Consider the following 23,387-nt stretch of genomic DNA (forward strand, 5'->3'; position numbering starts at 1 on the left):
GTGTCAAGACGGGCAAGCTAATCTGCGTATGCAATGTCTCCTTTGGAGAAAGGAAAAGACAGATGAGGGGTCGAAAGATGTACTGCTGGAGATGTAGCTGGAGCTGCTTGTGACTGTGACAGCCTTCCCGAAAACGAGGTCTTGCAGACTTTGGGGATTTTTATGTTGCGAGCATCTGATGCCCAGGCACGTAAACAGCAACTCCCTGAACGTCGCCTGCGGGTACGATCGCATCTTGGCCTGCGATGCGGTTTGAGGTACCCGAACGGCTTTTACGTCGTGCTAGAATCGCCAGTGCAGACTCTGACACACCTCAGTTTACTCTCTTTCTCACATCAGCAGGTCCCAGCAGGATAGATCAGGCTGCTCGGAGCCCCGCTCCTCGGGCACCTCGAGCAGCGGGGGATCTCCGTACGGGCTGCAAAGCGGGCCTCGGGCACCCCGCCGAAACCGCCGGCTCCAGCGCACGGTCTGCAGCCTCCCGATTTCTGAAGACGGGACAAAGCCCGGAGGACTGGGCACTGGAGGACACACCGCGACTCCTCGCTGCGGCGAGGCGCACCGTTCCCCCCTCAAGCAGACCAGCGTCGCACACCGCAAGCAGGGCGCCGCCGCTTTGGTTAGCGGCAGGGAGGCACAACTGCCAAAGCCGAGAGCGTGAATCTTCGCAGCTCGGGCTACGGCACCGAGCCGAAAGCAGTGCTCAGATCCTCACCCGTGGCGGATCGGGAATAAAGCCCAAAGCCGCCGGAAAGCACCGCAACGCGCGGAGACCCGCACGCTCGCGGCGCCAGTCGCGGCTCGGGCGCACCCCGCACCGAGCGGCGGGCGGCAGCCGCCGGGGCCCGGCCGCCTCGCCCTCCGCCCTCGGGCCCCTCTGGCTTCGGGGCGCCGCCGGCAGCCGGGGCCGCGCCGAGGCAGGCGGTGCGGTGCCGCGGCCGCCCCTGCCCCCGCGCCGCCTCCCCGCCGCGGCCCCGCCGGCCCCGGCCCCGGCCCCGGCCCGCGCCCGCCCGGCCGGCTCCGCGCCGCGCCGCGCCGCTCCGGCGGCGGCTGCCATTGGCTTAGCGGCCCCATCCGGGCACTCGGCGCAGCGCCGCGGCTCAGCCCCATCGTCCCAATATGGCGGAGGTGAGCGGGGAAAGCGGGCTGGGGCGCCGGGGCTCGGCCGGCTCGGCGCGGGGCCGCGGCGGCGCCGGGCCAACCGCGCCCGCCTCGCCATCCCCGTGAGGCGCCTGCGGGGCCGGCGCGGCGGCGGCCGGGGCCCGCGGGGCGGCGGCGGCGGCGGCGCTCGCCGCCCGGGCAGCGGGAGCCTGCGCGACTAGGCCGCAGGGCGGGCTGGGCGCAGCGCGGTGCCGGGTTCGCGGCCCGCGGGCGGCCGGCAGGCCGCGGCCCGGCGCGGAGGGGGCGCGGCCGCCGCGCCGGGCCCGGGGCCGCGGGACGGGACGGGACGGGACGGGACGGCGGCGGCGGCGGGGGAGAAGCGCCCGGCGGCGGCGGGGAGGAGGAGCGAGCCCGGGCGGGGAGCGAGGCAGAGGCGGCGGCCGGTCCGGCTCGCTCCGGCGCTCGCTGCCCCTGTCATGTCGCGGCCGGGCCGCGCCGGGGAGGGAGCGGAGCGGAGCGGAGCGCGGCGCCGGCGGCCCTCTCGGGGGACGCGAGGGGGGCGGGAGGAGCGGGCGCGGGGCGCGGGGCCGCCTGCCCGGCGGAGGCAGAGCCGCGGCGCGGGGCAGCGGGGAGCGGGGCCGGCGCGGCGCCGCCGCCGGCTGGGGCGGCTGCCCGGCCGCGGCCCCCGCCGCTCACTCTCCTCTGCTCTCCCCCCTGCAGGCGTCCTTCGGGAGCTCGAGCCCAGGTTGGTCCTCGCCGCCGCTGCCCGGCCCCGGCCCCGGCCCCGCCGGGCACCTCCGCGCCCGCAGGCCGCCCGCTCCTGCCTGCTCCTTTGCAAAGTTATCCCCTCCTGCCTAGTGGCTTTCTAAGTGCTTCGTGCCCACGTAAATAACTTTAGGCTGCCTGGTTTTTAGAAGAAGGAGATGCGCGTTGAGGAGTTCCTCCGTCTGACTCCGGTTACTCAAAACTGGGTGCACAAATGAGAACAAAGTTTTTGTAGTGCGTTCAAGTCAGCAGCTCGGCAAAGCTGTGTAGCGTGGAGAGAGGCCTCTCATGTCGTTGCTGATAACTGCGGGCTTGTGTAAAATTCCGGCTTCTTGATAATGTCAGATACATATGTATGTGTATACACACATAATAAGTATCTAGCAGTAATCTTACGTATTTATAGGTGTGTGTCAGTATACACACATACACAGAAGATTACTGTAGAGCAGTTGATGGTTCTTTAAAAGCTGCAGAATCTAACACTAGAAAAATTCAATGTGTAAATGTAATTATTGTAATTGCGGTAGTATTATCAACTATGTTGAGAGCTCTGTGAGACTATGATGTGAATAGCATGTGAATAAAAAGCGTTTTTGTCCTGAGAGTTTCCCAGTGGTACTGTGAACTTTCACAGTATTGTTTTAACCAAGCTAAATAGACAAAGTTTATCTTCATTCCCTGCAAATAAGGAATACTCTTAGCATAATTGCTAAAATATGCTTAACTCAGCATATTTTAACTCAGAACTTAACTCAGAACTGTTAGTGTATATGAGCATCTCTTCAAAATCTAGAAGCACTGTGAAGAAGGATACTGTTTTTTTTTTTTTTTAAGGAGAAGGAACTTTGTAGCTATTTCCTTGATGCTCAGAAGATCTCATATGGAAATAATACTTTAATTCTTTTCTTTGCTGCTTGTAAGCCAAACGTTGCAAAAGAGCGTTAGTATGTAAGAACTAGAAAGGGAAACCAGAAGTGAAAGCGAAATACCATAATCTGTTTGTTTTCTCCATCCTGAAAGCCATAAGAAAGTGAACATGAAAGAACAAAACAGCACTGTTATTTCGGTAATTTTAACTTGAGAACACTGACTTTAAAGTGCAGAATATTTGCATCTTTAAAAGTTGTAGAATGTAATGATAACATTCACTTAAAATTAGAAGAGCACCTTTTTTTGGTGATTTATGAGTAGCCTCTTGAGTATGAAAAAGTGTTGGACTTTAGAGCTGTGACAATAACTTGCTAATTATTGTGATCCATAACCAGAGTCTTGTTATTTCTGTATTCTTCTGTTTTATTTGTTTTATTTTATTTGAGGCTCTACTGTGTTTGTTCTTCCTTTCCTGATCAAATACTAGAGTTTAATTAGTTTTAATATTTTAGTCTCACAAATGAGATACTTTAATCTGCAGTGAGTCTCAGTATTATTTTGTTGGTATTAGGAAACTGATTCGTAACCCATTAGCTGTTTACCAGTGGAAAGGTACGCTAGTTATCATAGCTGTAGATCATAAAGATGTAATGCTACAAATAAAGATCAAAAGCTACAAATCAGAGTCTCTGATTTGTAAGGCACAGTTGATGTGCTTGCAATATTTAAAATTTTGTGACATTTTTTTTAACTTAGTCATGATTTCAGTGATGTTTTGGACACTTTATTCAGTAAAATTTAATTTGGGATGGTGCTTTCTGAAACTTTGTTTCAATAGTTTACTTATGTCTTCTAAATGCTGTATACCTCAAGAGAGGAAGTTTCACCTATTTGCTATTTACAAATACAAAAATGGAAGCTCACCTAGAACAGCTATATTTGTTAGGTAGATAGAAGTTTGTTAACATCACTTCATTGAAAGTTCTGACCCTGTATATAAAAGAATGCATGTAACCTTGTATTTTACTGCAATGAAGTTTCATGTGTTGGTATAGAAAAAAATGACTTAAATTAGGGTTTTTTTTGATAGTTGGCTCTTTATCCTCTGAGGATCATGACTTCGACCCTTCTGCTGAAATGCTGGTACATGATTATGATGATGAGCGAACTCTCGAAGAAGAGGAAATGATGGAAGAAAGCAAAAATTTCAGCTCTGAAATCGAAGATTTAGAAAAGGTAGGAGTGATTTACCTTCTCCTAAGTGTTTGTAAGCATTGTACCTGTTTTAGTGAAAGCCTGTTCTTGAACTTGTATAGCATAATGCAGTTTCCTGCAAAATGCATTTGCAGCTTGATTCTTAAAAAAAAAAAAAAAAAAAAAGTCAAGTTTAATCAGGATATAGTGGTGCATCCTCACAAAAAGGCTGAATTTAGCTTTTGAAAGCTATTAGTGTTCTGCTCGTTTTAAATCCTTCCTTTTCATTTAATAATAAGACTTCTACTCTTGAAGAGAAATTACTAAAGCTGAGTTGAGAGTTATCTAATACCAATTCTTAGCACTTCTAATTTTAGTAAGTTGAAACTAAGTTGAAATTATACATTGCAAATACTATTACATGACACCTGGCTTTGTTTCATTCTGTTGGTCAATCTCTGTTTTTCCAATTTGGAAACAAACAGTCCTGTGTTAAGTATCATGGATAACATTCATTTGCATAAATGGTGGTTCTCAGTCTCAGTTTCATGAATTTGGCATTTGATGGGCATACAAAATGACCAGCATGCTCTTTGGCTTCTCCTATTCTATTTTACCCTCTTTAATTACTTGTTTTTCTTGTTAAACCCCTTGTTCATCCATGCCAGTGCGTCTCCCCTTTTATACACCCACAAATTGATGTTAGTTACATTGCTGTTCAATGACCCGCTTACATCACTCAACAGAACTGCAGATTTTGGTTAAGAAACTTCCAGGAATGTGTAATTTCTAGCATCAAATCTGAAAATGTGTTTGTGTATTCAATATAAAAAATGTATTCTAAATGTAGAATTGACAATGTTTTTATTGCTACATTTTTGTCCTGATACTTTCCTCTTTACAATTATGTTTTTGCTGGTATGAGCGTGCAATTGTGATTGTGAAGCAGTTTGCCAACTCTAGTAGTTAAAATGGAGTTATTACTCCACAAAATGATCTTATTGCTTCAATGATAAAAGGAAAAAGAACTGAGAGCCACTCATCTTAAACACTTTATTACTTTAGGTCCCGATCCTGGAAAGACTTGGACATGAGTTTACGTTTACCCATTGTGAAAAGTCTTTGCAGGACTAAGACCTAGCTGACTAAAGAAAACAAGTAATTTAATCAGTATATGAGTTCAACAAGAAATTTTTAAAGGTAATACAACTTTTAAAGGTATAACTATTGGAAATATTTATAATTCTTTCATGGCTTGGATCAGGTAACACACAAACCTCCAGGGTTTGCTGTTTTACTGATTTGTGGCAAGAGGTATAATATGGTGACATTTAATAAAACGAGTTGATCAAAAACTGTTGGAAAAGCCAATTATAAACAGTCATTCCTTTTACCTTTTGTATCCTTACCTGTCTGTCTTCTGTTACCTTTCCAAGAGTCATTATAATTATATTGTTCAGGAGATGGAAAGAAGGAATAAAAAGTTGCTGCAATGGTTTGCTTTTGTGAGTTTTTTGAATGCACAAAATATCAGTATCTTAGCTGTTACTATGTAGGACGAAAGTATTCAAGTTTTTCTGCAGTTCTTGATTGCAGAGGGGTTGTTACATTTTTTTTGTATCTTCCATCTTGATGATACTTACTTATTTGTATATCTTTTATCTTGAAAGAACTTGGGTAAATCACTTAGGCTGTGTAACATGAATCAGAAAATGAGCAAATTTTCAAATAAAAAAACTAAACTGTAATTGATTAGCTTTGAAAAAGTTTTGTTCATTTGTTTATTCAGTAAACAGTTTTCTTCAATAGCCTGGCAGGACTTCACTGTACACCAAGACACATGGTTATGAATTATTTTGATCATGTGCCTGAAAATAGTTAAAAACTGTAATGAAATTTCCTACTTTCAGTTAGATTTTTCTTTCTTTTTTTCACTTTTGTGTTTCAAAATGCATCTTATCCTCTTAGGTCTGAACTGTTTACAAGTATTTGGCATAATGTTGAAATGTCTGTAAATCCTCTCATATTAGGAAGGAAACATGCCTTTGGAAGACTTACTGGCATTCTATGGCTATGAACACACAATTCCAGTTATGGCAGGTTCCAGTGCAGATAGCTCTCCAAGTGAACTTGCAGATGAACTTCCAGATATGACTCTAGATAAAGTAAGTCAGAAGCATTTTCCCCTGTATTATAGTTTAAAAGCAGAAGCCCATGTGACCTCAAATTATGTTTCACTGTCTCTTGATGTTACAAAATACATATCTTTGACACTTTTAATATACAGCCCAGAATTACTGTATTGTTCTGAATTCATTCTTCTTCAAGGACATTGAGCATTTGATTTAAATATACTAATTGCACTTACAAGTACGTAACAATTTCAGTTGCATTATGTTACTGCAGTCTATTAAAGCTCATATGAAGAACTTAATGTGTTTTCTTAAAAAATCAGAAATGGTTTTTTTCTGAACAAGTTCTGCATCTTATTTTAATTTATGCAAACTCCAGAAATAATAATAGTTCTGGCTTCCAACATGCATATCATGCATGAGGACTTCCATAGATAACCTGGAAATGCACTCTTGAATGTTTTGGAATGTTTCTTTCAAATGCGTACTGTTTGGAAAGTTCTCGACTTAGGGGGACAAGAGAAATTAATTTATCTGCAATGACTGCCTGTATTGCATTGCTGATGTAAAACCCTGAAAACTTCATTTTTTTGTGATTTGCAGGCTAATTTTAAATTCTGAGGCTTTAAGCTGATTGTTGGCTATAAGGATTATAAAGTCTGTAGGTATTAAATTTATCTGTTTTTTCTTTACTTTCTGTAAGTATGATGTAATGGTAAACTCCACAGAAAGTAGAGTGTAATGATGGCTCTGCACATCTGATTCTCGTTAGGATTCACGATTGTGTTGAGGCTACAAAAATGTAGTCAGCTTGTTGTCTAATACAGTTCTTTCCCTCTCCAACCTCTATGCAGAGAGGTTCAAACATGTTGGCTAGTGGAGGAAGTGTGCCTTTTTTTTTTTTTTTTTCCTTTTAAATCTACAGAAACTTCATTTTTTTGTGTGTTTTGGGAAGATAACAGTTTGTCTGTTACCTATGGTTGTCTTCTCTGCAGATGTTTACAGCTGCTCTTGGCAATTTTTTGCCCCCTCAGAGTTTAGGGGCATAACAACCTGTTACAGTTTTGATAGATCTGTGACGCAAAGTGCAACAAGATCTCTAAGTTTTGAAGCAGTTTCCACTGGATTTTTCATTAGAGGCAATTGGAGAAACCTCTGACATTGATGATTGCAGAGGTTGCTTCTTGTATATTTTATTTTAATATGGAAGGAGGGAAAAATGAAGAATTCTTGTGTTCAGCTCTGAAAAGAACAGCTATATTTGTTTTCAGATTTAATAGGAGTGAAGTAGCTTTTTAATTAAGGGAGTACAAACTAAAATTATTTTTGTTAAAACAATTCATTTTAATTATTTGGGACTTGTGATTTGCTGAATTGAAATATGTACTAATTTATGCTTAATAGTCATTCTGAGGTTTTATTTTTTGATTTAATGCTACAGGAGGAAATAGCCAAAGACCTCTTGTCGGGTGATGATGAGGAAACACAATCCTCTGCTGATGACTTGACACCATCGGTTACTTCACATGAGGCTACAGACTTCTTTCCTCGACCATTAAGATGTAGGAAACCTTATGTTATAATAGAACTCAATACAATATTACATAACTTTTTAGCTTAAAATATCAAAAGAGCAGTATGCTGCTGACTTTACTGGGAGTTGAGGAATGGTGCTTTGCATGATATTTTGAATGGATATTGTCTTTGGTTGGTATTACTGATTACCTAAAAGACCTTATTTTTGTTTCTGTGATCAATACAAGAAATACAATTAATATCTCTACAGCTATAATAACTTTTCATCATTTTTAGTTAATGTGGTGTTGAGTAACGTGCTCCATGATTTCTGATATGTTACTGAATGACACAAATATGTAACCATTCTTTAAATTCAGTGTTCCTCGACCAAAATTATTGCTGCTATTTTTAAGTCAATGGTTCCTTCATTCAGTCTGAGGACATGAATTGAGCTATGATTTCTCTGCAATAATATTTCCCTTCATATATACAGCACTGTTCCATTGGACCTTATAGTTGTGTTATATGGGATTGCACCCATGAACCCAACACCACCAAAGTTTCAGCACCCATGAAGCTATTATGGGCAAGATACGACAATGCAGAGTACAGTTATCCAGTTTGGGCTAGGTATTCATTGTTGCCTATTGCACTTGCAGAGGTCAGTGGTGTCCTGGAATTAGAACAATACAGCGGACTTTGTAATGATTTTAAATTGAAAAATATCTTGAACCATTTCTTTGTCCTTCTAGAGAAGAGGGATGATAGAAGGGATGTGCTACCTGGGTCATCTCCAGTTGCAGTCCTTTTTACGCTGCTCATTATGTATTTTAAGACATTCATATAGAAAGAGAGATACAAAACCCTTAAAAATGGTAATGCCTTTTTTCTTACGCAAGCCCAAACTTGTTGGCACTTAGATATTGCTTGTAAACTGTTGATGAACATGACACTGAAAATATGGCAGTTCATGGAAAAAATTGATTAGGCCTTTGTCTTGCTGAGGATTAAGGTCATCTTTGTTTTCTGCTATCATAGTTTTCTATTAGAATGTTACTCTTTCTCTACTAGAATCCTTGATTGGACATTTTAAAATCAAATACTCACTATTTCAGGAAGAAAAAGGTCAGTTCTCTGTGCTGTTAGTAATTTCATCTTTTCTTCCAGCCCTGTTAGTTTCTCTGATACTAAGATATCATTAAGTTTCAAGATAAACATTTCTAACATTTAGTTTATGGTGTCTTTTTAAACTTGGATTAATTGGAAAAAATAGGCATGTTAGTTAATGCCTTCATGTTAGCTTCTGGCCTGCTACTTTTTAACAGCAAAAAGGGATAGACCTGTGAATGGCTGCAGCAGAACAGCATCAGTTCATACAATCTAGAATATTGTTTCTGGTGTTTACCATTCTAGTTAGTCATGAGGAAGAAGTTAAAATTGCAACCATACTTTGAGTGTCCTATTATTGAAGTTTGAAAATACAGAAGAAAAGAACTTTAATCTTATCATAACCATAAATTCCATTTTACTAAGGATTATAAATCTGTAAAAGTAGTTACTTCAGAACCAACACCACAGCATTTCATAGACTAAAATATGAATTACTCTACGAAGTACCATCATAAGTTACTTGGAATGCTGTCTTTCTTCAAAGAAAAAAAAAAGTAAAGATGAGTAAGCAGTCAGCTGTATTTTGCTGAATGCATTTTGTACATTTCTGCTGTAACCTCATTTTGAGGCAGTCTTGTTTAAAAGAATGTTTTGAATGTCTGTTAAGGTCTCTGATTAAAGGTTTTGTTAGGCAATAAATACTTGCCTTCAGTGTTACTTTCTTTGTGATTAAATGGGGCAGAACCATAGCTGTGGTACTTTTATGTTCTCATACATTTATATTCTTATACCTTTTTTGTAAGGTATAAGCTTTTATTGAGAAAAAATGATGAAGAAAAGTTGTCTTATTTCTTTTTGACTGTTAGAAATATAGTAGACTGTCTCAATTGCAGTGATAGATGTTTCAGTTCTGCTGTATATGATTAGCAGTACTTTCTGACCTCATGCTATAGTTTGATAGAAGTGTAGATTAACAGATTCTTGATCAGTGTTTCCTTGAATAAAAACAGCTGGCCTTTCAAAAGTAAAAAAAAAACCAAAACAAAACAAAAAAAAACTAACTTTTTGTAGTTCTGTGATTGACTGAAAAATCTTCCTAGTTAAAAACCTAATTCTTTATATGTCTGAAGCAAACACTACGTGTGATGGAGATAAGGAATCAGATGGTGAAGATGTGGAGGCAGACAATGGCAATTCATCTGAAGATTTGAGAAAGGTAAAAACTATTTCTACAGAAAAGTTAAAATTAAAACTTTATTATTAAGGAAAAATAAGATTTGTAGTACACATTGTACCTTAATTCTGGAATTCTCTGCTGAGTGCCATGTTATATGGCATTTTTTAATGTTTCTATGCATTAAGTTGATAGTTTTGTTTTTGTTGCATCTTCAGGAAATAATGGTTGGTTTACAGTATCAGGCTGAAATTCCACCTTACCTTGGCAGATACAGTGATGATGAAAAGGGTAAGTTCTTCTGACTTTTATTTTTTATCTTATGCTTATATATAGCCATTGATGAAGATATTTTTCTTTTAAATTGTCAGGTAGAAAGTCACTGGCTTAGTTAAAGTATAAAAGACCTTTTTTGAAAGAAAAAGTACTAGAGAACTGAAGAGACGCAACCAAATAATTATTTCTCAAAAATGCTATTCTATAGACTTTGAGAGGACATCCTCAAGAATTCATTGGGTTGGGAATGGGAACACTACATTAAGCCTGAAGTATCCAGTAGTCTTAGGATGCAACAAACAGAATGTGTTGAGAAGGAAATATTTTCCTCAGAATATTTTAACTGGGCTTAGAGCATGATTTACATTGAAAAATCTTCAAAACAGTATTTTTCTTTGCTTCCTTTTTGGCAAGCCTAACTTGTATAGGTTACAGAACAAATATGAAGAACATAAAACAATGAACTGTTTTAAAATTCCGTAGCACAAGCAGAAGGTGCAAGTCCTGTGATGTATTTTGTGTTTTATAAAGTAAAATGTTGTAAGTATGATGTAACTGCTCTGTAAATTTGAGTTAAAAATGCAATTGTAATAGGGTGGAAAAAATAAAAGGAACTTTCAATATGAGTTTTATTAGGTATCTTTAAAAAAGTTCATTATGAGGAAAAGCGTAGCACATACAGCTGTCAAATTCAAGAAGTAGATACTGAAAGAAATTTTCTTCTGGGTGGAACAGCCATGAAATTAAGGAACAATTTTTGACCTTTGTTTATTAACATATCTCATTCTCTTTTTTTTCTGCAAGTTTTCAACATTCTCTAAATTACTTGTTTTCAACCTGTATCATTTTATGAAAATATTATTTTAGTCAAACATATCAAGTCTTTTCACCATTATCCACTGCTTTTCAAATAACAATCCTTTGCAATAGAGAAGAACAAAATTTAGTATAGAGGTGGAAGTATTAGCAAGGGGAACATCACTTACGTGCATACAAGTGTTTGCATTTTTTGACTTTTCCTTGGCCAAAGATAGAGAAGGGCCACTTTGCACTAGCACTTTTTTTAGTGCTAGAGAAAACCAATGAGAGTCTTGTCCACTGACATGGCCGAGAACAAATAGGTAACTCCTAGCTGAGAGAGCCTGAGTAGCTCCTGTTGGCAATATCGGATGCGTATTTCAACAAGAAGAGCTGGGTTGTCTTGTTTGATAAAGGAGGTTGAAGCTGAGCTTCAGGAGTGCTTGGAGAGGTTGGACCTCACTAAATGTATGGAGGTACTGTATTTGGAACATTGTATATACTGGGATAAACAGGCTTTGGGATTTTAGAACTGCTTGGCAGTAATTGAGAAATCATACCCTTCTGTGTAATGGTGATTCTGTGAAAGCTTCTTCTGTGCTCCATGAAGATCTGGTGATGGCAAACAGAGGTTTTATGTTTGCTATGTTACCCTCGCTACTAGAATCATCCTAGATGGCAGTGTACTCTTCTGTAAACCTAACCTTTTAATACTTCTATTTGAAAGTTTTCCCTATTCTTAAACCATAACAGCACTTGTTGAGGAGGAGTAGTTTTGTTCCTTGCTTTTGATTGATTCTCTTCATCTCTTGTACTGTAACAGCCATTACGATTGTTTTGTGTATTGAAATGGGTAACTCTCTAATTTTGTATTACTACTTTTGTATTCCTAACAGCACATGAAAATCATGTGTAATGCTAACTATTGATCAAAGAACGTAGTTTGATTTTAGAATTTGAATGTGTGTGTAGATTGACAAAGGTCCAGGCCAACTCTTGTGTATTTCCAATATACTGTCTTTCAGATATGCTTCTTAAGAGATCCACATGTGATTTCATGTATTTTGAAGTAGAGTAAAAAAAAAAAAAAAAAAAAAAAGTACAGATTTTACAAGATACCAGGATTTATCTCTAATGTAGCAAAGGAAATCATAATATTGTTATTTATATATCCACTCTGTTTTGGCAAACACTAGATTTTCCACTAAATTTTAGCAGATTTTAGCTGAGAATGATCAGTTCACTGCCTCTCTCCTTTTTCTTCTGACATGTAATGTTTGAAATATCAAAGTGATATCTTACTCTGTTCCAGTAAACTGTAGCTTATTTGTTAAAAACAGCTGAATAAAACTGAGTGGTTTTGTTGGTTTATTTATATAAGATGATGTGCACATGTACATAATGTGACTTGAATTATCTAGCTGTCATCAAGTTGCTTGTCTGTAAAGACTTTAGAGCTCAGTCCCTTATCCTTATTCCTGATGGAACCTGAATCTCTTCACCACAGCATACTGCAGGGTTTGTCTCTTAACTCAGGCTTCTGGGAAAAAAATGAGCTGCGAATTACAAGTAGCAACATGATGTTTGATTTGACTAGTTCCATGTTCCTGTTTTTTGTCTTTGTGAAACAGCTTTTTTTATGTTACAGTCTTAAAAATGACCTGATGTTAATAGATTTCTCTTTCAACAGCCTATGAAAATGAAGACCATTTACTTTGGAAACCTGATGTGATCTCAGAAAGCAAAGTTAAGGAATATCTTTTTGAAACTTCTTTAAGAACAGGAAATGAGAAAACGATTGGCAGAATTCCTGAAGGAATACATACACGGGACAATGAACAAGTATGTTTTGTATCTTGCTCCATTCGTGACATATTGGTTTGTAATTAGCGTATGTTCTCTTTGGTTGTGTTGTAAAGGCAGTAATATTCAACTTTGCTTGTTTGTTTGTTTAATTGGATGTTAATGTTGTCAGTATCTTATTTGTCTTTTTAAGCTTGTGCTTAAGCTTATGAGTATTTGAATGTTGGTAGCTTTGGGGTCTGTTCATGGCATTGCCATGTTCTTAACAAATCCAACTTTTTAAATATTTGCATATAATATTTTACATTTCCTTAAATAAACCTTATCTCATTTTTTGGATAGTCTTCTTTTTGCTTATTTTTTAAAACTTTCATAATGTATAATGATAAATTATCTCTTTTGACATGAGGCATACTGCCTGAATGGCTAGTTTCAGAAGTTTAGACTGGATATTTGCAAACTTTAACTCTTTAAAAAGACTTTCTTCTATTTTTTAGGCACTCTATGAGCTTCTCAAAAGTAGCCATAATGTTAAAGAAGCAATTGAGAGATACTGCTCAAATGGAAAGGCATCTCAGGGTAAGAGAGAGAATAACTGATTTTTCAGAAATGTTTGAAAAAAAATAAATTTGTGTAGAAAAACCTTAAGTAAGAATTAGAATGATAAGCTTATCCCTTTGTGTGATGCCTTTGGCACAAATTAAATATATTCTGACTGTTGGCCGTCTGGAAATTCCTGCTAGAAAAATTTGCTACTTGTATAAAGGTTGCAGGAACAGCTTTTATACCTTTTATCATTTCCTTTCTTTCACTGCTGTTGTGAGAATTGGGATAGATGGCACAGGTAGAGGAGCAAGGAAGGGGAGCAATGATTTTGCTCCTGCAAGACAGTTCTCATTCGCAGTAGAGTACTTTTTGAGATCATGGTCAATTACAATACAGCAATATTTGTACTAGAATCAGGAGAACATAGCTGCCAATATAAATGAGCTGCACTTTCTTCCTCACTGCACAGATACTGCAGTGTACTGTTATCACGTTCTATTACTGCAGCCTAAACTGGTTCTTTCGTGTGGTTCTACAGGTCTTGGGTAAAGTGAGGAGAGCTCTGTCTGAATTTACAGTGGAAAGTAAACTTCTGTCTCTAATTTTATTGCTTCCTAAAATGAAAAATAGAGTTTACCATTTAGCAAAGATGGGTTTTTGTCCAATATTCTAACACGGATGTGTTGCATAAAGCTGAAGTGAACTGTGAGGCCTGGTAGCAGTACCTGGGACATTCTCTGTTTCTTAGAACTGGATCCAAAGGGGACTTCAGTGCTTGCTAGTTAGGTGCTGTAAAAGGTAAGTATCTATGGTACAGCTGAAGGGGACAATAAGGAGTAGCAGAATGGTATTCCAGAAGAGTCATGTTTTCTGGAAACAGAGGAAAAAAAAGAGATTGCATAGAGCTAAAGAATAAATAATAGTCACAAGGCTGTGTCTGAAATCCTGCAGCTCTTTGAGATACAGATTCTTGGTTCTGGACCACGAGGTACCTCTATCCATTTGTGATTCAGAGCCCCAAATTCTGTCCTGAAGACTAGTACTCACACTCTTTTTTAAAATCAAATGGGTCTTAAAATATCCTAGTTAAAAGTGGTAAGGGATGATAATGCTGTCACTGCTTGTCTTTTAGGGTAACCGTTATGCTATGATCTACTCTACCCACTTAAGTTCAGTGCTGTTCTCAGACTGAGAGTTCAGTTCCACATCTCAAGAGAATTTCTTAACTTTGAGACTTTACATGGGGATCCGCTCTTTGAAGCTAGGGAAATCTGTAGAAAGGAGTGCAAAATTAGAGAGAAGAAAATTATTTTGTAGCTGGATGATTATCGTTATCTGGGAGCAGAAAGGTCTTCATTCCAGTATCCACTTCAAGAAGTATTTTGAAATGTTGTGGGTTTTTTTCCCCCATTGACTTTAAATATCAGCTGACATTTAATCATCACTATGAACTTAAGATGACTGAAATCTCTCCTTTGTTATCTCCAGATGCAAAGCCATAATCAAGGCAGGAAAGCTAGAATAGTTGAGACAAAACTGATCTTTTTGTATAATTTGAACTACTTTGTCATAAAATGTGTTATGAAATGCTGCAGCCATGCAATAGATCAGCCCCTTGATATTTTTTGTTTAGCGTTTTTAATTGTAAAATTGAAGTTCAATTTCAGAAATTATAGGCTTTGTATTAAAAAAAAAATTAAAGCAAGTTGCTTCTTTACTCTTTTTTTCCAACAACCATTGTTCTTTGTATCCTCTGTAAGAAGATACTTTTGAAAAATAATCTTGATATCTTGATGCTTTTTTTCAAATCTTGGATTTTTGATGACAAGTTTCTTTAAAAAGAATAGGAAATGAACACTTCTGAATGCCCTTTGGCCTTGCCTATCAAAGGTTATTATAAAGACTTATAAGTAAGAGATTATGATTTCTAAACAAGAATGTAAAAATTTAAGTAGGACACTTGTGCAGCAGCGAGAGAATGTGGTTCCGAATAACTGAACTATTGTTTATTACAGTGTATTTGGATTTTTATGTATTAACAGCACAAATATACACACACATATATATATATATACACGTGTGTATATATATGCACACATACATACTTTTTTATATATAAAAGGTTAGCTGGTGAAAATAAGTTTATTGTATTACTTTTGTAACCGTCTAGAAGAGATGACAGCATGGACAGAAGAAGAATGCAGAAGCTTTGAACATGCACTTCTGATTTATGGAAAAGACTTTCATCTCATACAGAAAAACAAGGTAAGCGGTTTACAGTTAATGGAAGAATTGGTAATGATGTCATGCTGAAACAATACACATGTCAGAAGCCATGCAGAAGAGTGAAATAATAACCAGCATATTGCAACCAACTTGGCATTTTTGTGCTAAATCTATCTCAGCTGTGATGGGAAAAAATAGGGATTGAAAGATGAGTTCAATACATTATCTCTGAAATACTTGTGTTTACATTATTACCATTTATGAATTTATATTTTAACTTAGTTTAAAAGTTTGTTTTTCCTAGTAGTGTACACTATTTGTATACAATGACTGTGGGAGGGAAAAATACATCTTAATGTAACCCATTTTTGCCATAGTCACCAGAAAGGTGCAATTCTGCAGAAGAAGACTTACGCCTCTATTCCTAGAATAAAAAATGCTGTAGTCATCTGTCAGTATTCTGGTTTCTAGCTAAAGAAGGCGATCTAATCTTGATCTGGATTGCTTCTGGTTGACTCCATTCCACTTGAAGATTGTGTTCTTTATCAAAAATATGTATCATTTGGTATAGCTGACAATCTGTTTAAATGGATACTTCCAAACTTTCTGTATGTTTCCTTTATGTTTTGATGCCATCTAGAGTTTTTTTCTTTAGAAGTCTAACCTTTTTGTCATATTTTAGGTAATGTTTAATAAAGTTGTGTCTCGTGTTGGAACAAAAGTCAGCTAATTCTACTCAGTAGATGACTGAACCTGTCTTAAGGCAAACATTTAGGTAGTTCCAGTTTTAAATGGAGGAATTTACTAATAAACAGTAATTCAGACAAGATGCCAAAAAAGGACTTAACAATACTTTTTTACAACGTGCAGTAAAGCACATGAGTTGATGCATCTGTCACAATGGACCAGAATTTGTCTAGGGAGTTCACTGGATTTTTACCGAGAAGGTAAAATGTCAGAAAGTTTGGGGAAAAATCTTTTTTATTGACAGTTTCTGGTACTCAGGACAGGCTGATACCAGTTTTGTATGGCTTCGGTTAGAGGAGATCTAGTGCATGAAGAGATTTAACAAGAGATGTTTCTTTATCGCTGATACTACAGAATGTTAACAGGGAACTATGAGCTAGTGATGATCTGAAATATTTCTGAACCTAATGATGGATATATTTCAGAAGGATGTAGTAAAGGTTTGTTCTCTAAGAATCTGCCTTCACATAGCAATCTCTGCTTTGGGGAAAGAAACAAATGGTTAATGTAGATTAATTATACCTGCTCACAAGACTACAATTTTGGTTTGTTATTTAGATCATTTACTGTTGTGTACATTTGTTGTCAAAGCGTCAGCATTTCCTGACTTTACCAAAAGAAAAAATGCCTAAAGTCTTTCCTGCATTATTTCTCTTAGGTTATTGATATGCTGAGTTTCTTCTTTCTTAAGAGAGTGTCTGTTGTGTAGTATAAAATTATGTAGGTTGTGAATTGAATTGCTTCATGTGTAGCTAGGAGTTTAATATATTTTTTTACATAAGACTGAAGTTAGTACAGTAGAACAGATTACATACTTGAAACTATAGCTCTCTTTAAAATCTCTTAACTGAATTGGCTTTTCCCAGATCCTAAAACAGTAAAACTAATAGTATTGTTGGAATATGGAAAATGGGGAGATGACAAAACGTAAGTCTTTGCATTTATTTTGTCAACTGTTCTTGCCTTCCTTTAGGTAAGAACCAGAACAGTTGCTGAGTGTGTGGCTTTTTACTACATGTGGAAGAAGTCAGAACGTTATGATTACTTTGCTCAGCAAACAAGATTTGGAAAGAAGAGATACAACCATCATCCAGGAGTTACGTAAGTAATAGAGTTCTTGGAATATATGTTTTTCTGTTGTAAATTGTGACTATAGAAGATGTTCATTCTCTTCTCAATGTTGCAATGTAATGCTGCAATGGCAGTGGCAACTCAAATCTATTTCTGTTTTTAGGGCTTGTTTTTATGTTAACATTATAAATGTTCTTCTAGGGACTACATGGATCGCTTAGTAGATGAAGCTGAAGCACTTGGTGGAGCAGTACATTCTTCAACCTTAACATCGAATAATAGAACAGAATCCATCCCTGATCAGCAGCTGAGCATTCTGAACTCCATCACTGCCAATGAGTTCTCAGGTAAATCAAGAAAAAAAAATAAGTATAAGGTAATATCTTTTTTTGCTGTAGATATATAAGTAACTTTTATTTACATTGTATTCATCTTTTTTCCAGCACTGACCAATAGTGTAGCTACAGTCTGCCACACTTCTGATGTGAACTGCCTGGATGATGCCTTTCCTCCTATGGACAGCTTACCACGAGCACCAGTTAATCATGTGCCTGTTGGAACAGAAGAATTGCTTAACTTGCCAAGCAATGGTGAAAGTGATTGTTTTAATTTATTTGAGACTGGCTTTTATCATTCAGAGCTTAACCCAATGAACATGTGCAGTGAGGAGACAGAAAGACCTGCAAAGAGATTGAAAATGGGGATTGCTGTCCCAGAATCTTTCATGAATGATGTCTCTGTAAATAACCTTGGTGTGGACTTTGAGAACCACACACATCATATTACCAGTGCCAAAATGGCTGTCTCAGTGGCTGACTTCAGCAGTCTATCTGCAAATGAGACAAATGGTTTTATCAATACCCACACTCTACACCAACATACCGCCCTTCACTCAGAATGACTCTGCGGAGAACTAAACAAACAGTGGGTACTTTATGCAGTAGTAGTGAACTTGATGGGAGCTATCAAGTTTGCTTAGTCTTTCACTGGAAGTTTGAACTTTATGACATCAGTGATGTCTTTGTATGTATAGAACTATATCTTGATTTATCAAGAGTAATTTCTTTTTTTCAGTCCATAAATGTGGAAATGTCATACGATGTTCGGCAGAGTTTGGACTAAGAGAACTCTGTGGTGCAGCTTTAAGCTCTGCTTCAATTTTTTTAAAGCCTGTAGACAGAAGCCACCATTTCAAAACCAGCACAGAAGTTCTGAACTGATTGGAGTGGCTTTTTAGTCTAAGTTACTTTTGCCGTAACAGATGCAGTGGAATAACAATGTTTACAGGTACCGATCCTGATCCCTGCTCAATGTAGCATTTTTTTTTCTTATAAAGGCAGGGATGGGTTTCTTTAATTTAAACTGCACAAACATACAAGGATGTTTTTTAAATGGAACCTTCTCTCATGTGATACTAAACTAGAGCACTTCAGTTTACAAAACAGCAAGTTCATCTTGGTGGAAGCTAGCACAAGGGACTTAAAATGAGTAAAGTATGAAGACCTACGCTTGGATGCTGTTGCAAAATTACAGGCCATGGCTACCTTACACAGAAGTAATTATTACTGCCAGAGGTGTCTGTGTACTTTAAACTTACTGGCTTAAACAGATGCATTTTAGCCTATTGTATTCTGATGGGTTTGTCCACAACTTCGACGAGTAATGTAATCGTGTAACTTAACTTTTCCTAAGGCAGCTGATGTATAAAACTACAGTCGGCACAGCTTAGGATTTACCACTAAATGGTTTACATTTTGGAAGACATCTTAAATTGTTTAGAGCACTGCAGTTCAAAGTGTTACAGTTTTGAGGGACTATCTAATTCAGATAGAAGTAGTCAAACCTTGAAGTATATATCCGAAAGTTTTTCTTCAGTGTGGATTGTATTTGCTTGTTTTGGCAAGTCATAGACTCAAAAATGGCACTTCATTACCCTGGTCAAATAGGAAATGACAGGAGTAAAAAAGTTTCCCGTGAAAGTAACTATTTAACTTCTGTAAATTTTTATTCTGAACACTGAGTGCAATTTAGCCATCCACTAAGCTTCTGTCTTGAAAAGGATTGTTCTAATTCTTCTGGAAGTGTCAAACCAAACATAGTATTGGCTTGTAATATGTTCTTGTAGCATACAGCTTCAAGTTTTTTTTTGTTTGTTTGTTTGTTTTTTTTAGTAAGAAACTGCAATTTATTTCAGTAGGATTACGCCTTTCCCTCCATACTTTTCTTTGCACTGTTCATATCACAAATCTAATTGCCACTAACTTGTTTTCATTAACTAAATGATTAAGTTTGACTGCATTGTTGATATTTGTAATAATTGCTTCAAGGTTATGCTGAATAATTAGAAAGTAGTGATTTAAATATTTGAAAGGGAAGAGGGTATTTATTATGCATACTGTGAACTGCATTGACATCCTGAGTTTTGGATGCAGCGTATAGAGTTTTCTTTAAAGCATTGTAATGAAGATTGCTTTGAAGTGTTTACGCAATAGCACATTTACCATTTAAAAAAAATAGTTTAGCACAGTGGACAAAAGTAGAGATAATTGTGTAATCAATTCTTAACTTATACATCTGAAGTATGTAATTCTAGTAAGTACACAGTAAATAACAGGTAGCCTTGGCCCTGTGTTGTACTCTGACATTTTTAGCCAAGTTGTCAGCTTCTTGTTGCTGTGTTTTGTGCTGAATTTTGTACCTTGTTTCTTTTGTTTATGAATCAACACATTTTCTGTAATTTTGTAAAATACTGGCCATAATCCTTCATTGTTATACATTCAAGTTTAACTATGGGTTTACAGTGAGTGGCTGGTCTGTATAAAAATTCATTATACAAAGATGACTGAATGCTTATACCAGTTGCACTTAAATGAACATGCCCATTCTCATTAGCTGATGCAGTAATATATTCAGTTTATCTATGCATTGCTGGGATCTTAATGTAGACAGAGGCTTGTCTAAGGTTTGAGTTGTCAGCAAGTTGAATGGACACTTTAGTTATTTAATAAAAACTTTTGACCAAAATTCAGAAAATGATATGAGAGAAAAATGAATTCCGGCTAGTCTAATAGATTTTTAAATGCTGATCTTATTTAGCCTGTTGGCTAGCTAGCTGGTATCGTTTACTTTTAATTCCTTGTTAAAATGAGGCAATAATTTGCAAGATTTTGTAAATATGTAAATTCTTCATATCTTTTTAGATATCTATTTCAATATTTTCTGACTACTTCTGTGTATAGTAACATTTTTGTGCATGCTTGATGTGACATTCATAAATTTGTACCACTATGACTTTATCCATGTAAAATAGCTATTTATTGAAGTTTTTCTTTTAAAAGCTGGACTTACTTATTTTTCTCTCAGTTTAAACATTTAAATGGAGAACTTGTTACTGTTTATTAAAAGAATTGCGTTTTGAAAGTCAGCATGAAGATAATTGAATTGTAACCATATGAATACTGCCTTGGTTCTTAGATGGTGAAGCACAATTCTTATAACAAACTGTGATGAATTCTTTGTTCTTTGCCACACTCTTTCTTCATACAAACAAACCAAAAATACATAATGGGCAATTGCAGTGTTGGTAAATGTATCCTTTTTATGTACAGGGAGTCTGAAGAGGATAGCTGATTCATTTAGAAGTGTAACTGGTGCTGTGATTATAGCAATACTTTTACTTTTGTTAGTCATACATCATCTTCTCATGCTAGATTTTTAAATGTTTAGTTTTCCTCTTGTCATGGTCAAACTGCTGAATTTACTTGAAGGATGTACAATACTGTTTGAAGAATACTAAATTGTGTACAATTAGGTCAATGAATTGTGCAATTGTTTCCTGTTTTTAAGTTTTAAAACTGAGTCAAAAATGTATGAAAACGTCAGATCCAGTAGAACATAGTGATACTACTTAATTTAACCAAAGTCTCTAGTGAATATTTCAGCTTTGAATGTAAACTAATGGATAAACTGACCACAGGGACACTATTTTGCCCAGCATTACAAGCACATTGTCTACAGATGGGGAAACTAAATACAGTAATTTATAAAATAATTACAAGGTAACTATTTTTTTTATTACTATTTTTCATCGAAAGAAGGAAGATACTATCAGTTGTAAAATACAGTAGGTATGGTTATAGTCCTTTTAATAAATCAGAGATTCCAGTTATTCTCAGTTCAGAGTAAGTACCCTGTGCATAACAACAGATTTAGTGACAATCGGAACAGGTTTTAGTATCAGATGTTCAAGAGGAAGTCGCTATTGTTGCATTGGTTTTAATATTTGTACATAAACACTGATTTTTTTGAGCATTATTTTGTATTTGTTGTACTTTAATACCTGGTGTACAGTTCCAGAAATAAATGTCTGGAAACCTTTCTTCACTTGTGAAGCTTTTCATGTATCTGCACCACGTTTACTACTTCATTTTCCAAATTATTTAGCAGTAACTTTGAACACATTTTAGGATGCTCCAGGGAATACTAAACTGCACACTATCATTGTACTTAAGGTTACAGAAAGAAGAGTGAAAATGTGAAAAGTACATTATGTAGATAAAGCGATAAAGTTAGTAATTATTTCCCTCAAACACTGAGGCTTAAGCATAGCAAGGGCTTAGATGAGGCTTAAAAGTAGCTTCAGAGTAACTATTCACTGCAGTATAACTCAGTATTCAAGCCATGTGGCTTACCACTTACACTCCCTGTCCTTTATATAAGAAAACTTCAAAAATCCATATATCCACTTAAGTCCACACATCAGTCTAGATTATAGATGTGGATATGAAAAGTTCTACAGTGCTCAGCCTTAAGCTAGAATAGTTGAAATACTAGAGCTTCTTTGCTTTTTTTTTTTTTTTTTTTTTTTGCTTTCCATCAAGAAAATAGATGCTAATCTTAGAAGTAATACTGTGCTTTTCAGAGTCCAAGAACTTAAATACCAATTCTGTCAAAGGATTAGTGGTGCAGCTGCCTAGGCCCAAAGTCCTTGTACAATGGTTGGCCCAACAAAGCTTCAGGTAAAGAAAGGATTATTTTTTAAATTAGGTTGCTTAGTGCAAGGTGATAAAATTCTGAATAGCAATAGAAGTAATTTGTCAAGTAGTTTAAGGAGATTTACTTCCCCTTCCTCTTAGGAGCTAGGACAGATAACAGATTTGGAGGTAGGGGGTGATTTTTCTTTATTTACTTCTAATGATAGTTGCTATAACAAGTAGAAAGAAGTTACCTAGCCAAAACTCTGCTTACAAGCAGTCCCTCGCTTTTTCTAGCAGTTGAGTAAAGATCAAATGCTGAGGCAGACGGAGGGGAAAACAAAACAAACTAATGACCAACCCCATCTAATCCTTTCTTGTTCTGAGACAACTAACGGCTAGCCATGTAATGTTAGAGGCTTTAAATGGTTTTAGTATCAGTAATTCAAACTCTCAAACCTCCACTTAGTAATGTTACTTAACCACATATGTTTCCATTAAAATAATCCTGGGACATAATCACTTCTGCTACTGAAAAGGCTCTCAGCCTCAGAAGTCTGTATGGTACCTACACATGGAATAGCTAAGTTACACCCAAACTCAAATGCAAAACAAGAAGGCAAAGACTAGCTAACTCAACTTCAGGTTGCTAAACACTTCTTACTAGTTTCCTGGATTTTTTTTTCCTTCTCTGAGGCAAAGTAATTTAAAAGTAATTCAGAATTTCCAGCAAATTCTGGCCTCTGATATGGAAGGAAGCCTGCTGCCTCACCAAAACCATGCTCTCCTGGTGCCTTCATGCTACGCTAAAGTCTGGGCCTCTTCCTGCCCTTGTGTGTTGGTCTTCTTCCCTCTGCAGCTAATCCTCATCTCCACCTCCTTGTCTGTCTCAGTTCTAACGTGCCTGACTATTCAAACAGCTTCGATACAGTGAGTCAAATTAGCAACTCTCAGCCACAAACCTTCTTGCTTGCTCTTTTTGACTCCTCTATGATCATCTGTTTCAACTCATTTGAAACAGCAGAAAATAAAGCAAAAAAGTTTGGATTTTTTTTTTTTTTTTGTTACCATGTTGGCAAG

General features: G+C 37.8%; 1 protein-coding gene across 5 annotated transcripts; it reads left to right on the forward strand.

The window, feature by feature from the left end:
- Window positions 1-1,113: 1,113 nt before the first annotated feature.
- MIER3 (MIER family member 3) lies at window positions 1,114-21,713 on the forward strand. Of its 5 annotated transcripts, none has more exons than XM_062599954.1 (13): window positions 1,114-1,128; window positions 1,822-1,846; window positions 3,830-3,975; window positions 5,964-6,098; window positions 7,507-7,627; window positions 9,824-9,909; window positions 10,086-10,158; window positions 12,632-12,783; window positions 13,242-13,323; window positions 15,461-15,555; window positions 17,237-17,364; window positions 17,536-17,681; window positions 17,778-21,713. In XM_062599954.1, the coding sequence occupies exons 1-13, from the start codon at window positions 1,120-1,122 to the stop codon at window positions 18,233-18,235; spliced, it is 1,656 nt and encodes a 551-aa protein (XP_062455938.1). In that variant the 5' UTR covers window positions 1,114-1,119; the 3' UTR covers window positions 18,236-21,713. The 5 variants fall into 5 exon arrangements, with proteins under 5 accessions (XP_062455938.1, XP_062455939.1, XP_062455940.1 ...); XM_062599955.1 differs by having other exon boundaries at window positions 15,464-15,555; XM_062599956.1 differs by lacking the exon at window positions 1,114-1,128 and adding an exon at window positions 2,890-2,935 and having other exon boundaries at window positions 1,832-1,846; window positions 3,850-3,975.
- The last annotated feature ends 1,674 nt before the right edge of the window (window positions 21,714-23,387 follow it).

The sequence above is a fragment of the Rhea pennata genome, chromosome Z, assembly GCF_028389875.1.
Source record: "Rhea pennata isolate bPtePen1 chromosome Z, bPtePen1.pri, whole genome shotgun sequence".
Taxonomy (NCBI): Eukaryota; Metazoa; Chordata; class Aves; order Rheiformes; family Rheidae; genus Rhea; species Rhea pennata.

What these genes read in the sequence shown, in the direction of transcription:
- MIER3 (XM_062599954.1), top strand. An exon ending in ATACAGTGATGATGAAAAGG is followed by an intron (nt 10,159 to 12,631) that starts GTAAGTTCTTCT and finishes CTCTTTCAACAG; the next exon opens with CCTATGAAAATGAAGACCAT. An exon ending in AACCATCATCCAGGAGTTAC is followed by an intron (nt 17,365 to 17,535) that starts GTAAGTAATAGA and finishes ATGTTCTTCTAG; the next exon opens with GGACTACATGGATCGCTTAG.